The 16,410-nt window shown below is 61.3% G+C and overlaps 1 protein-coding gene across 3 annotated transcripts in view; it reads left to right on the forward strand.

Annotated features, from left to right (window-relative positions):
* The first annotated feature begins 8,698 nt into the window (after positions 1-8,698).
* The window catches only part of GRK2 (G protein-coupled receptor kinase 2), a 9,085-nt gene continuing 1,373 nt past the window's right edge, over positions 8,699-16,410 (forward strand). Inside the window, exons 1-19 of one of the 3 annotated variants that reach the window (XM_034646460.1) lie at positions 8,699-9,047; positions 10,801-10,874; positions 10,964-11,065; positions 11,188-11,262; positions 11,389-11,450; positions 12,233-12,284; positions 12,576-12,667; positions 13,040-13,139; positions 13,233-13,311; positions 13,403-13,533; positions 13,805-13,899; positions 13,974-14,081; positions 14,281-14,347; positions 14,622-14,722; positions 15,263-15,329; positions 15,409-15,504; positions 15,710-15,872; positions 16,033-16,169; positions 16,268-16,378. In XM_034646460.1, the coding sequence (XP_034502351.1) occupies positions 8,714-9,047; positions 10,801-10,874; positions 10,964-11,065; positions 11,188-11,262; positions 11,389-11,450; positions 12,233-12,284; positions 12,576-12,667; positions 13,040-13,139; positions 13,233-13,311; positions 13,403-13,533; positions 13,805-13,899; positions 13,974-14,081; positions 14,281-14,347; positions 14,622-14,722; positions 15,263-15,329; positions 15,409-15,504; positions 15,710-15,872; positions 16,033-16,169; positions 16,268-16,378 (2,046 nt within the window). In that variant the 5' untranslated portion in view covers positions 8,699-8,713. Of the gene's footprint in view, positions 9,048-9,575; positions 9,738-10,800; positions 10,875-10,963; positions 11,066-11,187; positions 11,263-11,388; positions 11,451-12,232; positions 12,285-12,575; positions 12,668-13,039; positions 13,140-13,232; positions 13,312-13,402; positions 13,534-13,804; positions 13,900-13,973; positions 14,082-14,280; positions 14,348-14,621; positions 14,723-15,262; positions 15,330-15,408; positions 15,505-15,709; positions 15,873-16,032; positions 16,170-16,264; positions 16,379-16,410 lie in introns of those variants that run through there. The other 2 variants (XM_034646459.1, XM_034646461.1) reach the window with 2 other exon arrangements.

A 16,410-nucleotide genomic window follows, 5' to 3' on the forward strand; every position in this document is an offset into this window, starting at 1 on the left:
TGAGCAGGTAGGACAGGTGTGGTTTTGTCTCCATGGAACAAGTGGGTAAGCTGAAGCCCCAGACGTGAGTGGCTTCCCCGGTGTCACAGGTAATCCAGGGTGGTGCCTGGTCACGAGGTCAAGGCTTCTGGCTTCTACTTCCATGCAGGCCTGCGCCGAGGCCCGGCCGTTCTGCATCTGCCGGAGCTGTGTGCCCCCGTGATTGCTCATGCCTGAGAGTTGGCATGCTGGAAGCCTGGTTAGCCTGGGAGCCTGGGCCTGTCCTGGCTGTGGTGGTCTTATCATGTGACTTTGGGCAAGTCTCTTCCTGTTTGTGGGCCTCGGTTTTCTCATCTGTGAAATGTGGATAGCGTGAAATGGGGGTTGGGACCCTATGGCGCCCTAAGTGTTTGAAGCCAAGCCCAAAGCTGCAGGGAGTGCCATGCCTACCTCTCCGGCGCCCTTCTCTGTGCCCTGTTTGCTGGGTTTCGGATTGACTGAACACCACCCCGGGGAGAGGAAAATTGGTCTGCATTTTGAAAAGGCCGTTAGGGCCCTTTTTTTCTAAGACATTTGCAATCAGATTTCTCAAAACAGGAACCAGGCTGACTGTCAGCTGGGGGCTGTCCAGGGAGCAGCGACAGTTAGAACAAAAATGAGTTCAGAAATGACAAAGCCACGAGGGAGGAGGTGGGGGGGGTCAGCCTCTGGAGCTCACAACGGCTCTCCTTGGTGGCTGCGGTGTTGAGACCCTCCTGCAGGTTGGAGTTCTGCAAAGTGTCAGGCAGAGCCTTTTCTGGAACTCTCTGTATTTGGGTAATCTTTCCCCAGAATGCATTGCTCCTGATGGGGCCCCGCCTTGGGTTGGCTCTGCAGGTGTTAGAACCCTGAGAAACGAGCTGTTCCTCTTTTCCTGTCCCCTTTACCATCTGTGGTAGTGATGGTGCTGATAGGAAGGATGGTGGAAATTATAATAATTTATTATTTATTATGACATCTGTCATCTCAGTTGATCCAAAAACCAACCTGTGAAGTTGGCAAGGCCGTGCCTTGAATATAGTAGCTGCTCAAGAAACGTCAGGACTAGGCGATGCCTGGAACCAGGCTGTGAGTTTTAGGGGAACAGCAGGAGACCAAGAGGCAGGTCCCGTGGGTTCTCATATGGGGTCACCATCCAGCAGCACGGCGTTGGACAGGTTGCGCACGTCTGCGAGATGGATAGAGGCTCTGGCAGTCCCTGTCAGCGAGCGAAAGCCAGGCCTCTCCTCCGTCAGATGACATGCCACCTTTTACTTTGTGCTTCACACACCCAGTGGGTCAAATGCCTTTTGCCCTGGAAGGTCGTGATGACTGTGTCTCACGTTTGCCTAGCGCTTCCCTGTTGGCAAAGTGGTTTTTACTCCATTTTATTCTTCTCACAGCTGTGGGAAGCAGGCACAGCAGGTGGTGTTCTCCCATTTAATACTTGAAGCAACTGAGGCTCAGGGACCGGAGGAGACTTAGTCCCGGAAGTGAGCTGAAATTCAAACTCAGGTCTCTGGACCCCCTGCGATGCTTCATCTCTTCTGCACACCCCTCTACATGCCTGCTCTCCCCTCCAGCACCCCTTGTCCAGGGAGCCATGGTCTGGGCTCCGTGATCTCAGCGCCCTGGGTTGTCCGCTGCCGTGGTTCGCCAGGCTCAGCCCCCACCCTGTCATCTGGGACAAAATGGAGTTGCTCTGGCAAAGCTAGTGCGTAGAGAAGGCAGCTCCTGCCTGGGGTCACAGCTTCCCCTCACCCACAAGGTCAGGGTCAGGGAGAAAGGTCGTGGTTTGTCCGTGACGAGGTGCCATTTGGAGCTGTTCCCACCTTGGGGTGGTCCATCTTGGCAGCCTCCCTGCAGCTGGTGGCCAGGTTGTGGCTTGGCCCGGAGCTGGGGCTGGCATCCGCGCTGACTTCTCAGGGCTAAGAGCAGGAGCTGCCGGGCAGGCACCATGCCACTTCGAGTTGGCACAGGGTCCTCCCCTTCTGTCATCGTATAGGATCCGAGGAAACGGCCCCATTGCTCAGCCTTCTCATGGAAGGAGGCAGTGTCATGTAGCTAGAAGACAGGAGACCCGGCTTTTGATCCCACTGCCGCACCAGCCTGTCCCTTTTCCTGCCCGCGCCTGCCTCCTTCCTTTCCCAGCTTGGGAAAGCCAGGGTCCGGCCCTGCCCTTATGCCCTCGCCGTGCTCCCTCCACTCTCAGGCCTGTGGTCTGTGCTTCTCCCCGAAGGAGCGGCTGTCTCCCTCCACCAGCAGCGGTCCTGTAATTACTGTCATTTGCTTAATATGACCACGGAGGCCGTGTGTAATTAATCTCTGGGCTCCTGGCTGAGGAGCCTAGCTTGGGCGGTCCCAGGAGATGCCCCTGCTCTCCCTGGTGACAGCAGCAGCCCCAGCAGCAGATTGTCGGGCCCGGGTGCCTCTTGCAGCCTCCCATTTTCTTGGCTCTTTCCTGGTCCCTCCCCCACCGTGGATTTCCTCCTTCCTGCCCCTTTCTGGCTTCCCCGTCTCCCAGCCCTCCCAGCCCGGGCCAGTCTTCCTCTGCTTTTTCTTCATTCCTGTTAACTCTTTGCCTCCAGGACTTCCTGCCCTTGATTTGGGGGGGGGAAGGGGTGCAGGGGAAGGTTTTCTCCCTTCCTCCTTCACTTCTCCATCACCAGCAAAACCGTGTTGTTTCCAGCCTTACCCTCACCCAGAACTTTCCACCCCAGTAGTAGCTCTCTTCCTCAACTCCCCACCCCCCAAACAAGGTGATCTTTTTGGCTCTCGCTCCCTCTGGGCCTTTGAAGCCCCTGCTTTCCTCAGGAATGGGCCTCTGGGACGTCTGTTACCATCTGTTCTCCTTTCCAGAACATGAGGTTTCACACTGTTGCCATTAAGTCGCCCGCCTGCCCGCCATTCCGTCAGTAAGTGGCTTTGAAGGGAGCGTGAGCATCGCAGGTTGGATGTGTGCAGGGGAATCTGGGCTCTGTCAAACCAGGAGTAATGTGTCCTATTAATGCACGATCAATTCCTAGTAGTAAATTCCCGGTGACGTCAGGTGTAGGCACTCTGCAGCCGGCGTCTCCTCCCCGCCCCGGGCACCCAGGGGCTGCGTGCGCACAGCTGGTGCTTCCAGGATATTCTGCTCCTGCCTTGGAACAAACAGCCAAAGCCGGGAGCACGTGAGAGTCTTTCAGGAACGCACGGCCTCCATCACGCCTGCCCCCTTCTTCCTAGGGGCCACTGTCCTCTCCGTGGGTCACATTAGACAGACTTGCGTTCAAGTTATCACTAATCTGTTTCAAGCAAGAGACCCTAAAAATGACCTGTTTGGCTGCAGCTTTTTTCCTAAACGACAACCTTCCCTCTCTGCATCGCTGCTGCGTTGAAGGGTAGCGTCTGTGTGGGCAGAGGAGCGGAGTTTCAGAAGCGAGCTTTCTGGTGGTGAGGTGTCAGCAGCGCTGTGTCTGAGTGGGGCGTTCTCGGACTCTGGAGGCCGTCCGGGTCCGGGTCGGGGTCAGGGTCAGCCCCTTCCCGGGAGCCCCGGGCCAAGGAGGCCTGGAACTTTGTTCTTGGTGCGTTTTCACATAATAGCAGTAAATTGCAGGGTGTGGGTGCTCCTGTCATGTTAGTGCAGAAGCCGTGACGTGTGACCGGCCGCCAGCGTGCCCACTTGCGCACATCCCGCGGGAGCCGCTGTGCGGCCCTGGCCCTGGCACATCTGCAGGGGGCTCGTGTGTGCGCTGCCTGGTGGCTGTCACCGGCTCTTCCCTGGCCCAGGGCTCGGTCTTTCCCATTTGATATGTGGCCCTGTTCTGGAGCTGGCTCCAAGGACACTGTGAGCCCCAGGGAGAGTCATTGAGAAACGTTAATAAGAAGCCCCAGGGGACTTCCTCCTACTGCTGCCACCTCCGTGCCAGGTTTCCTGGAAATGCCACAGGGGAGCTGCTGCCGCGGCCTCTGCTCTGCTGCCCTGTTCCCTGGCCTTTCCCGGAGCGTGGCGGTGCCAGCTCGCACCGTCCTGGGGTTTCGTGACCCCGGCACCCCTGTCACACAGGAGCACGGGCCCCCTGGTTTGGCCTCCTGGGAGCAACACTGCCCGCTGCCTGTTGCCCACAGCACGGGCAGGGGATGGAGGGAAAGGCAGCCGGGGCTCGAGTCTGGGGTCCTCTGTGCCTCGCTCTGCTGCAGAGGTTGAGGGGAGGCCCCTGCCTGGTGGGATAGCTTTGCTCAGGGAGAGCTGGACGTTGTCTCATTTTCTGGCCGCTAACTCAGTGTGGGATTCGGGGCGGGCTTCAGCTTCTAGCCGAGATTTCTTCACCAGCCAAACAAGTGTGTTTGCTTCGGGGCCCTGCTGTCCCTCCCAGTCCACACACAAGCTACCGTCTGTGACCCCATAGGGGAGTCACCCGTGAGGGCCCAGATCAGCTCGCCAGGCCTCTGTGCCACAGAGCCAGGGACCTTGCCTTTCTTCTGAACCACGTGGTTCCAGAAGCTACCGGAAGTTCTCCCCCACAGCCCTCACCGCCTTCCTGCCTGCCGTCCTGTCACCCCTGCCCGCACTCCGGGCCTGGAGGGAGGACGTGCTCTCTCCCTCCGCGTCAGGCTTGGCCTGCTCCTCAGAGCAGCTGGGGCCAGGGCGAGCAGCCCTGGCCGAAGGCAGCAGCAGGGTCTGGCAGCTCCCTGTCGTGGCAGGGCCGGCCCTCCTGCCAAGGGGTCCTTGCTACTTTGTTGGGGCGCGTATCAGCCTCTGCACCCTCCCCCCCACCGCCAGTCCCCGAGGCAGATCTCCATGAGTGTGTGAGGCTGGTCTCTGAGCAGAGGGTCCTTGCAGCCCCTCGCCTGACGCAGGGAGTGCTCCAGGCCCCAGCCCCGGTCAGAGCGTGCCAGTCCAGTCAGGAGGCCCCCTCGCCATAGGACGTGGAAGGCGTGGAACAGAGACCCGAACAAGACCAAGTAGCTCAGGATCACGTTCTAGAAGAGGCACAGGCCGTCAGATCCCAGCAGGAGGGCCGCCTCCCTGGGGGGACGTGAGCTGACAGCTCTTGCAGCAAGGCTGGCATCTTGAGAGAGTTCTGCTGAGTCCTCTCAGGCTTTTTAAATGGCCAACATGGTGGCAAATTCAGCATTTTGTTGACATCCTCATTTCACAAATGGGGAAACTGGGCGTTTAAATTCTGTGACTAGCCCCGGCCTCCGGGGAGGGAGGTTGGGGAGAACCATTTGGAACTCAGGCCTCAGGCCCTACCCCAGAGAGACTGAGAGCCTTAGGGTCCTTCTGGCCGGGAAGAGGCAGGCATTTGGCTCTCCTGACAACCCCGAGTTGATCTGGCAGCCACGTGCTCCTGGATATCAGAGTTGTTGGCCTGGGTGGGGGCAGGAATGCTGCTCTGGGCTCGTCGCCACTCTAGACTCCTCCAGTATCAGGGAGCGGGTATCGGAGACGGAGGTGACCCAGCCCAGGAGGCCGCCACCGCCCCCCGTGCCAGCCTGTACTTGCCACCCTGGCGGGAGTATGTCCCGTAACACGTTTTTCTAACCTGCCAGCTCCCTCGGCTGCCGGCCCTATGAGAACAGACAGGAAGCCCCAACATTCTCGCTTTGGGGGCCTTCCATTCAAGGGCTCTGGTTAGTCTGATCTCGTGTTTGGGTGGGGGGGGTTGTTTATTTTATTTAGAAAACATTTTTTTCTTTTTAAGGAAGAAAGCGAAGTGCTGTGGGCTGGGAAGAGAGCTGTGGCCGTCCCATGTAGCTTCGGAGGGGAGGAGGGATCTGGCCACCCGGGCCCCACTTTTTGCTCTTTCCTGGGCTGAGCCCGAAGCAGAGCCACTGGGAAGGGAGAAGGCTGGGCCGGAGGCCGGGTCCCTGAGAAGCGACCATCCTGGCTCCCTCGTCTGCAGGCCCTTGTAAAGGGTGCATTTCCCTGGAGAGTCCAGTTCCCGTTTCTTCTGGGGGCTGCCAAGTCCTGTGGTGGGAAGTGATAGGCATTGCCGTCGTATTATTTTCGCTAAGCTGGTGCCAGTCTCGCTGGCTCCCAGGAAACCAATCTGGGGTCCAGGCAGGCTTCCCAGTGCCTGTCCTGTGGGCCGAGCCCAGCGGGCTGGTGGGGTCACCCTTCACGGGCTGGAGTCACTTTGCCTGTCATCACATCCACCCGTCTGGGCATCCTGCCTGGCTGCACCTGACCACTGTCTGTCCGTTCACCTCCATGGAGGATTGATGTTTTGTGATATTTTTTTCCCACTTGATTACTTTGTCCATCCCCCCACAATGTCAAAACACAGAATTGGGTGCAGACGTGGAGTGCCAAGAGCTAAGCCAAGGGGTGGTGAGGATCCAGCCTTCCTGGCCCAGTTCACAGGTGGAATTCGGGCAGTTGGTCCTTGTGGGGTTCCCAAGGCTCTGAGCTTGGACCCTAACTCCTGGCTGCCTGGCCTCAGGACCCTGCCGGGCCTTCTCTGCCTTGCTCTGGGCCCTTGCTGCTGTGTTGCGTCCCGCACACTCCTGGCCACTCCCCTTGTCCTCCAGAAGGGAGGTCCTGTGCTCTCCCTTGCAGGGAGAGGAACCATGGGGCTCCTGGCTCTAATCTGCAGGCCTCAGGGCAGATTGGTCAAGCTCATGCCCTGTGTGAAGCAGAGCGGGCTTCCCGAGTGCCTGTGCGTCCCTGTGAGTCCCGCAGGGCTGAGGAGACGTGTTCTTGTTGGGGTCTGGTGGAGGTGAGCTGGTGTGTGCCACTCCAGCGTGGGTGAGGCCACGTCCTGGCCTCGGAGCCCCTGCACGTGGCGGAGGGCGTCCTTGCTCTCCCCGGGGGAACCAGCTCTGAGGCAGCATGGGGCCACCGAGCCCCGGGCCCTCAGCAGGGAGCGCTCCCCTTGTTGGCTAGAGTCAGAGGATGGGGACACAGGACGGCTGTCCTGGTCATCACACCCTCCTTCCTGTTGGAGATAGCTTTCGGAGGCCGGCGTCAGAGCATCTTCCAGTCTGAGGGTGGGGAGCAGGGGAGGGAGTCACTGCTTAGGGGTTGTGCTCCTGACAGTTCCGAATGCTCCCATTACCTTGCGGGGCCTTTCCTTGCTGGCTCAAGCTTGAGCAGAGGCCTGGGAGGGCTGGGGCCTGGGCTTCCCCCTAGACCGTCTCAGAAGGAGGACGCTGAGGGGACAAGGGCAGGGGTCCCCCGCCTTCGAGCCCAGGCCCAGAGGCTGGGCAGCGGCCCTGGGCCGCAGCAGCCCCCCGGGAGCGCTCTCATCTCAGGTTCCACTTCAGGGGCGAAACCCTGGCAGGCCTGGCCTGTCGTCCTTCTGGCCGGTCAGTTCTTCCACCCGATGGCCCAGGCCTGCTCCCCCCCGCCCCCCGTTTCTTTCCCTCCTTACTGGTCATCCCTCTTGTGTCGTCCCCACCTGGGCTCCCTCCTGCGGGTGCCTCCAGTGGACTCCATCTGCCCTGGACCAAGCCCCCTCCTGCCTGATAGCCTCTTGCTCACCCTTGGCTGGGTCTTCCCCTGCTTGTCCCCACATCCCCCCATCTGCCCTGGGCTTTGCCACCTGTTCACATCCTGTTTGCATGGAGGAACCCAGTGAATTCCTCCTCCACACAACCTCTCCTGATGGCCCAGAACACTCTTCCCTTCCCGCGTGTCTCCCATGAGGCTTCGTCACACACCGTCTAATGTCTTAGGGCCACAGATACAGAACTTGTACCCTGGGAGGGCCTGCCTGGAGGGCAGGAGTGCGTCGAACCTTCCAGTAGAGGATTGCAGCAGGCCCTGGTGACCCGCTCTGGGCTCCAGGAGGGGTGCAGGGAGGGGGGGTGCAGAGCCCAGACTCTCTCATCCTGGTCCTCACCAGCTGCAGTGTCTTTTATCAGTGGCCTGCCAATGGCCCCACATATCATAAGGGCCGTGAGCATTGCGTGGGCTCAGGTGTGCCTGCCCAGCTCGGTCCTCAGTGTAGGGCTGGAGTATTCCTCAGGAGCCTGGGCTTGGGCAGGCCAGAGTAATTACTGCTGGCCAGCGTGACAGGCGGGCTGGCCAGGCTGGAATACAGGTGGCCCAGGAGAGTGGAGGAGGGGACAGCAGGATACCACTGAGGCATGAAGGGCAGCCCCATGTCGCTTGCCCAGATAGTCCTTGGCGCTGAGGGGGAGCTCTCGGGTGGGGAGTGCTGGGTTGGGCTTCTATGATCATGGTGGCCAGCCTCTCCCCTGCTGCCCTCCCAAGCAGCCCAGGGGTAGGGGGTTCATGTTTCATTAAGATGTTTGGGACACAGGAACTGATGCTTGGCTTTTGTTTTGTTTTTACTATATGAGAACTTTAAGATATTATTCATATGACATAAAATTCATCATTTTAAAGCATACAATCCAGTGGATTTTAGTACATTCTCTGCGTTGTGCAACCCTTGCCCTATCTCATTCCGGAACATTTCCATCACCCCAGAGAGAAACCCCATACCTGTTAGCAGTCACTCCTCTTCTCTCCCCCAGCCCCTAACACCCACTGATCCGCTCTCTGTTTCTGTAGATTTGCCTGTCCTGGACACGCGAGATAAGTGGAATCATAGAACTTGTAGCCTCTTGTGACTGTTCTCACTTAGCGTGCTGCGGTTCATCCGTGCTGTGGCATTTCTGTGTGTCAGTGCTGCGGCCCATTCTGTGGCCAAGCGGGATTGTACAGTGAGGTCAGACCGCGTCTTGGTTACCATCATCTGCGGATGATGAGGCCTGGCTTATGAGCCTTGGCCAGGTGCCCGAAGCCGGCGTGAGGCGGTACTGGGACCCGACTTCTGAGCAGCCACCTGCTGGCCGCCCCAGCTTTGAGGGACAGAGCCTGGACAGGCAGGCCCAGGCTGGTGGTTGCCTTCCCGGACAGAGCTGTGACACTCTGCATTCCGGGAGAGGAAGCAGTGGGCTTCCAGGGCAGCACGGCCGGCGGGCGTGGCGGGAACCATGGGGGCCCTGGCTCACCGAGGCTCCCCTGTCTCGCAGCATCCGCAGTGTCATGCAGAAATACCTGGAGGACCGGGGTGAGGTGACCTTTGAGAAGATCTTCTCCCAGAAGCTGGGTGAGTACATTAGGAACTCTGCTAGCCCCGAGGACTTCCACCACTGTCCAGCTGCCCAGGCCCTGGGAGGTGGGGGGCAGGAGGACCCCGAAGCCGTTTCCTACCCCCAGCCCGCTGGTCAGCCTCTGTTCCCCTCTCCCTGGAGGTTTGGCCTCCTTTCCTCTGGGGCAGGGCAGCAGCGAGCACCCTACCTCCCAGGGTGGCAGCAGGACTGCTCAGGGCCATGACCCGTCGCGCCTCCCAGCCCCTGGCTGTCGGCCCTGGGAACCCCGTGAAGGGGGTGGGGGCCCAGCAGTCTTCCAGGGCTGCCGGGGAAGTTCCTCCTTGGGGTTTTTGTTTTTGAGAGTTGCAGCTTCCCCTTGGCCCAGGCACAGCTGCTGGGGCCGTTGGTAGAACTGACAGGAAGGGGCGGGGCCCTTCCTGTGGCGCCTGCCGAGCTGTGGTCGCTGCCCCCGCCCCCATGGGCCCTCTTTGTGAGCAACCTGCTTTGGCCGGTCACCTAAGATCCTCCTCCAGTGCCCTCGCTTCACCAGCCTCTGCTGCAGACCTGGCCCACGGGGCAGGCTTGAGTTGGGGTGGGTCTCAGGGAAGCCGGGCTGCAGGCACGCGGGGCTCTGATCTGGGCTTCAGAGAGCAGGATCTCAGCTCTGAAATGGGAGTGGCCTGGCCTGGCCAGATCAGGCCCTGGAGGTCAGTCTTGGGGAGTCAGTATATCAAGAGGCCAGTTTGGGTCCCTGGCCTGTGCTGTGTGACTTCGGGCACATCGCTTCACATCTCTGAGCTTGCTGGTGTCCTCACCTGGGAGTTAGGACTCAGAAGCCCTGCTGCCTCGGACTGTTGGAGGGCCAGATGAGGCAGCCTTGCCCACTGGGAAGCCCAGGTCACAAGTTACTCAAGGCCAGGCCGCCCTCACCGGAGGTGACGGCCGTGTGCTCTGGCAGCGGTGCCCAGGCAGTGTCCCCAAAGCAGCATGGAAATCGCCCAGCGCAAGCCTGGTCCCCCATGTCAGGCTGGAGGGAGTGGGCAGTGCCCTTACCTCTGCTTTGAACCTTCAGTGCTGCTCTGGGGCCAGGCCTCAGGCCCCCATTCCCTGGGAGGGGTGAGACCTGGGGGGGCTCCCTAGAACCCCTCCCGTAGCTTGTCTCACCTCTTACCTTCCCCAGTCACCCCCCACCTGTCTTTCCCAGGACCTCGCATCCGGTAGAAGAGCCCCAAGTTCCACTCACGCCCACCTGACAGACCTCCCTGCACTCTTGTTTCTGTAACTGTCTCTCGGGGCTGCTGTGAAAATCAGCCAGATACGGAGGGGGCACCACATGGGGGGGTCCAGGGAGAGGCCGCCCTGGGAGACTGCCTCCCCCTGCTGTGCTCTGCCCTGACCCAGGTGGCTCAGCACCTGCACAGCCTGTCCAGTGGGCGTGTTGCCCTCAAGCAGCGGGTGCAGGCCCTGGGCTGCAGCCGAGGGTGGGCGGCCCGAGCCAGCCCGAGCCTCTGCCTCCCCAGAGTGCCCATCACATTCCAGCCAGCACCCGAGGAAGCAGATTCTGGAAGGGGTGGAGATGCAGGTGCCCCTCCCCCAGACGTGAGAATCTTCAGTTGGTGGCAGCTCTGGAGGCCACCTTGCCCAGGCCCTGCCTACGGCAGAGACCACCTCTGCCTCCTTGTTGGCCAATTCTGCCCACACCTCCCCCCGTGATGGGAAGTCACGCTCCGAGGGCTGTGGCTCCGTGTGACCCGACACCCTTGCTTTCAGGGTACCTGCTCTTCCGAGACTTCTGCCTGAAACACCTAGAGGAGGCCAAGCCCTTGGTGGAGTTCTATGAGGAGGTGAGGCCCCTGCTGCCTGGAGAGAGGGGAGGGGGCTGGGTTGACTCTGCAAGCGCTTCCATGTCACCTGTGGGCATCTTGTCCCCCAGATCAAGAAGTATGAGAAGCTGGAGACAGAGGAGGAGCGCTTGGCTCGCAGCCGGGAGGTCTTCGACACCTACATCATGAAGGAGCTGCTGGCCTGCTCACATGTGAGTGCCCCGGCCAGCTTGTCCTCGGGCCCAGACCCAGCTGCCAGCCCACAGAGGCCTGGGCGTTGGGATGGGATGAAAGGACCCTGCGGAGAGTTCACAGCCACCTCTGTCTTCCCCAGCCCTTCTCGAAGAGTGCCACTGAGCATGTCCAGGGCCACCTGGTGAAGAGACATGTGCCTCCGGATCTCTTCCAGGTGTGTACTGGGCCTAGTCCCTGCTGCCTCCCGACCCATCCAGGGTCACCCTTGGGCGGCTGAGGTCACGGAGCCTGGTCAGCTCCTAGTCTGGCTCAGTCACCAACCTCCAGCTTCCTCCCTTAGCCATACATTGAAGAGATTTGTCAGAACCTCCGAGGGGACGTGTTCCAGAAATTCATCGAGAGGTGAGAGCAGACATGTGCGGGAGGGGAAGGGGAGGAAGAGCTGCTCTGAGAGGGTGTGGACGGTGTGCAGGAGAAAAGCCAGCCTGCTTTGGGCCCGGGGCACGTGGGTCCTGGGCCCCACTAACGGCCCTGTGCAGTCATTCCTCAGAGGTCGGACAGACTCCCAGCTGTCACTTCCTACACGCTCCCGTCCTGCCCTTCTTAGCACCACGCATCCCCGAGCCTGTCCCAGGTGATTCTCCAGGGAGTGAGGGACCACCTAAGTGTGTTTCCTTCTTGTGGCCTGTTTAGCACCTTGCCGGGCCCGTCTAGGCTGAGAAGCATCAGGGTGACGGTAGGGGTGGACACAAAAGGACACGCTGTCCTCTGTGGCCAGAGCTGGCCTGGTGGGAGGGAGCTGTAGGCCGACTTCAGCTTGATGTAAAGAACAGCTTTCTGAGGGTGCCAGTTGCGCAGCCGTGGAGTGGGAGCCTCGGGGAGTGAGTGCTGTGTCGCGGGAGGCATGCAAGCAGGGATGAGATGAGCACTGTCAGAGTTCTGGTAGCAGGAGGTCAGGATCAGACCAGAGGCCTCTTCTCCAGGCTTATCTTCTCCAAGCTTATCCACCACCCGACGGCAGGTGGCCAGGCTCCAACTGGGCCAGTGCTATGCCTAGGCAGTCCAAGAGGGGACACTAAGGCTCGGGACCCCAGGCAGTGGCCATGATATGGGGTAGGCTTGCACCCGGCATCATTTTGCCTGCTTTCTGAAGCTCTTTGGATCCCTGGGTTCTTCTCTTACAGCGATAAATTCACACGGTTTTGCCAGTGGAAGAATGTGGAGCTCAACATCCACGTGAGTGGGCTGGTGGCTGTGGAGGACTGTGCTCCCTCCCTCCCTGCTGCCCTCCCCAGGGAGCCGGGCACCAAGGCTTGGTCAGGGCTGGAGAGGGCAGAGCATTCTGCCCTTCGGCCCCCAGGCGGGTGTTGGGGGGGCGTCCATGCCGGGATCCCAGTGGGGGTGGCTCGGGGCAGGTAAGTGCGTATGCACCCCCCCATGGGACTGGCCCCCTGCTGCCTGGGTGTCTTTGCCCCGAGGCAGGGCCCAGGCAGCCCACAGTGACCCCTGCTGTTGCCACACCCACAGCTGACCATGAACGACTTCAGCGTGCACCGCATCATCGGGCGAGGGGGCTTCGGCGAGGTCTACGGGTGCCGGAAGGCCGACACGGGCAAGATGTGAGCGCCGGCTCGGAGCCAGTGTCGAGCGGGAGACCTGGAGGAAGGGAGGGCTCCCAGGGATGTCCGTGGGGATCGGGGTCCCCAGGTCCCAAGTGAGCAAATCTCTGCGGAGGGCTCCTGGTTCCGTCCGTCCCGTGGGTGTGCACCTCGCCCCACAGGCCCCAGAGCCCCTGACTCAGCAGCACCTGCACCTGCCGCCTCTCTGTCTGGACGCTGATGCATCTTAGGCTCGTCGCCGTGTCTGGTCTTCGCTGCAGGAGCCCCGAGGATGGCCCCCCGCCCCTGCCGTCCCCCCAGATGCAGCCCCGGGCTCTGCACTGAAGGTGAGTGTGCACTGACTGACCGACCCCCCCTCTCCTCCCCCACCAGGTATGCCATGAAGTGTCTGGATAAGAAGCGCATCAAGATGAAGCAGGGGGAGACCCTGGCCCTGAACGAGCGCATCATGCTGTCCCTTGTCAGCACTGGGGTGAGCCGGGAGGGCCCAAGCTGGTCACTGCCGCAGCCTCTGGTTGCAGAGCCGGGCGCGGCCCCGCTGACCGCCCCTCCCACGCCCTCCTAGGACTGCCCGTTCATCGTCTGCATGTCGTACGCATTCCACACGCCAGACAAGCTCAGCTTCATCCTCGACCTCATGAACGGTGAGTGGCCTGGCCCCGGTGGACCCCGGTGGACCCCGGGGCAGGGGCCGGCCAGGGAGCTGAGCTGCCTCTGCGGGGCTGCCTCCCTCAGGCGGGGATCTGCACTACCACCTGTCCCAGCACGGGGTGTTCTCCGAGGCCGACATGCGCTTCTACGCAGCCGAGATCATCCTGGGCCTGGAGCACATGCACAGCCGCTTCGTCGTCTACCGGGACCTGAAGGTGAGGCCCCGGCCCCTCCCTGCCCGCAGCACGACTGGCACAGGGCCTTCCAGGACAGGCCGGCCGGCTGCTCCCTCCCTCACCCTCCCCACCACCGAGCCATTTTCCGAACTCGGGTTTTGTCACTGGGGGATGGAGGAGAAGACCCTGCCTGGGGCCTCGTCCCTGGACACCCTAACCCTCTAGAGTGACCTGACCCTAGCTGGCATCTTGCCTGGCCAGACCCTGTCCTGAGCCGCCCTGGGGGCAGCTCACTAGGCTTCCTCCACAGCCAGCCAACATCCTTCTGGACGAGCACGGCCACGTGCGCATCTCAGACCTGGGCCTGGCCTGCGACTTCTCCAAGAAGAAGCCCCACGCCAGCGTGTGAGTGCCTGGCCCCCCACTCTCCCTTCCTGCACTCTCTGCCCGGCCCGCTCATGGCCTCCTTGCTTCCACAGGGGCACCCACGGGTACATGGCCCCCGAGGTCCTGCAGAAGGGCGTGGCCTACGATAGCAGTGCTGACTGGTTCTCCCTGGGCTGCATGCTTTTCAAGTTGCTGCGGGGGTAAGTGGGCTGTCCCAGGTGGGCGGTGGGAGGGAAGAGAGAGGACCTCTTCTCCAGTCCAGGTAGCAGCCTAGGGGAGGGGAGCCTACAGCTGCCTGGGTGTTAGGGCAGCACCTTCCCTGGCTTTAGATGAGGATCATTGCTGCTGCCTGCCTCAGTTTCCCCATTCCTGTCCTCTGACCTTGTGCCTCTTGTCCAGGCACAGCCCCTTCCGGCAGCACAAGACCAAAGATAAGCATGAGATTGACCGCATGACATTGACAATGGTGAGTGTAGGGAGGCTGGGTGGAGTCCACGGAGGGGGCACGGTGGGGCTGGGGTCTCCTGTGTGTGTCAGGGTCCTGGACTCTTGGTTCTCACCAACTAACAACAAACTCTGGCCACTCATCCTTACTCTGGCCTCCTGCCACAGAGGCTTCCCATCCCTGTGTTGTCAGAACAAACATGCCTGCTGGGGTGAGTGAGGAAGCTGGGCGCTGTGTCTCTGCTGGGGGCCAGGACCCTTCTTCGGCCCCTGCCAACGTCCGCTCCTCCCTGCAGGCTGTGGAGCTGCCCGACTCCTTCTCCCCTGAGCTCCGTTCCCTGCTGGAGGGGCTGCTACAGAGGGACGTCAACCGGAGACTCGGCTGCCTGGGCCGAGGGTGAGTGCGCGGGGCCAGGGCCACTGTCCCAGGCCCTCCCTCCCTGCCAGGGCCGTCTGGGCATGCCGCTAGGCCGGCCAGAGGATGAGGCCTGTGTCCCGTCACCTGAGCCCCCTCCTGATGCCAGCCTCCTTTGAGGAGCTCACGGGCTGGGGCATGACCAGCCCCGTCCAGTGTTCTCAGGGGGCAGGGCTGCCTGGGGTCACAGCTGCTAGAGCTGGCTGGGGCCGGCTTCCAGAAGGGACCCCTGTATCAAAGAAGGTGGTGATAATGATGATGACAAGAGCTTTTGGTATTTATTAAACATTTACTAAGTGCCGGGCATGATGTTGCAAGATTTACAAATGTGAAAACTCACAACAGCCCTATGGTGTGGGAACTGTTGCTCTCCCCGTTTTAGAGATGAGGAAACAGGCTCAAGTTTAAGGAACTTGCCCAAGGTGACAGAGCCAAAGAATGGCTGCCCTGGGAGTTAGCCTGGGCCACCAGCTCCAGCGCCCAGATGTGGCCCCGGGCCTGATGCCCCACCTCTCCCCACAGGGCCCAGGAGGTGAAGGAGAGCCCCTTCTTCCGCTCCCTGGACTGGCAGATGGTCTTCTTGCAGAAGGTACCAGCCCGGCTTGGGGCGAGGCAGGTGCCCCGGAGCCCCTGCCTGGTACTGACGCCCAGCCTGTGTTCTGCTGCAGTACCCTCCCCCGCTGATCCCCCCTCGAGGGGAGGTGAACGCTGCTGACGCCTTTGACATTGGCTCCTTTGACGAGGAGGACACAAAGGGAATCAAGGTACTGGGCCTGCCCCGGCCTCTCCCACCTGAGCCCTGATCCTGGCTTGTCGGGCTCTGTCAGCGGCTGGGCCTCAGGCTCCTCCTCCCCAAACATGCCTGGCGTGGGCGCGGGGGACTGCTGGACCAGACCCCCCTGCCTGGGAGCCCTGGGTCTGGGCAGGCCCGTGGCTGATGGATGTCCCTGCCCTGTCTGCTCGCCGAAGTTGCTGGACAGTGACCAGGAGCTGTACCGCAACTTTCCCCTCACCATCTCCGAGCGGTGGCAGCAGGAGGTGGCGGAGACGGTCTTCGACACCATCAATGCTGAGACGGACCGAATGGAGGCCCGCAAGAAAACCAAAAACAAGCAGTTGGGCCATGAGGAAGGTGAGGGTTCGCGGCTGCCGGGGGCACCCACTGCTCACTTTAGAGACGAGAAACAGGCTCAGGTTTCGGGAAGCCACCCAAGGTCACAGCCAGCGCCGCCGAAGCCGGATTCAGACCCAGGCGGGCCTGGCTGAGTCCGCCTCTCGCTGTCTTGCGTCAGACTACGCCCTGGGCAAGGACTGCATCATGCACGGCTACATGTCCAAGATGGGCAACCCCTTCCTGACCCAGTGGCAGCGGCGGTACTTCTACCTGTTCCCCAACCGGCTGGAGTGGCGGGGCGAGGGCGAGGCCCCGGTAAGAAGCGGGCTGGGGGCCGGGAGCCCGAGAGGTCGGCGGCCGGTGGCCGGTGCTGCATCCTCACCGCCCCTCCCACCGCTCCCGCCCCGCAGCAGAGCCTGCTGACCATGGAGGAGATCCAGTCCGTGGAGGAGACGCAGATCAAGGAGCGAAAGTGCCTCCTGCTCAAGATCCGCGGCGGCAAACAGTTTGTGCTGCAGTGCGATGTGAGTGGGGCCGGGGCCGGCGGGGGGTGGGG

The sequence above is a fragment of the Ailuropoda melanoleuca genome, chromosome 16, assembly GCF_002007445.2.
Source record: "Ailuropoda melanoleuca isolate Jingjing chromosome 16, ASM200744v2, whole genome shotgun sequence".
Lineage (NCBI taxonomy): Eukaryota > Metazoa > Chordata > Mammalia > Carnivora > Ursidae > Ailuropoda > Ailuropoda melanoleuca.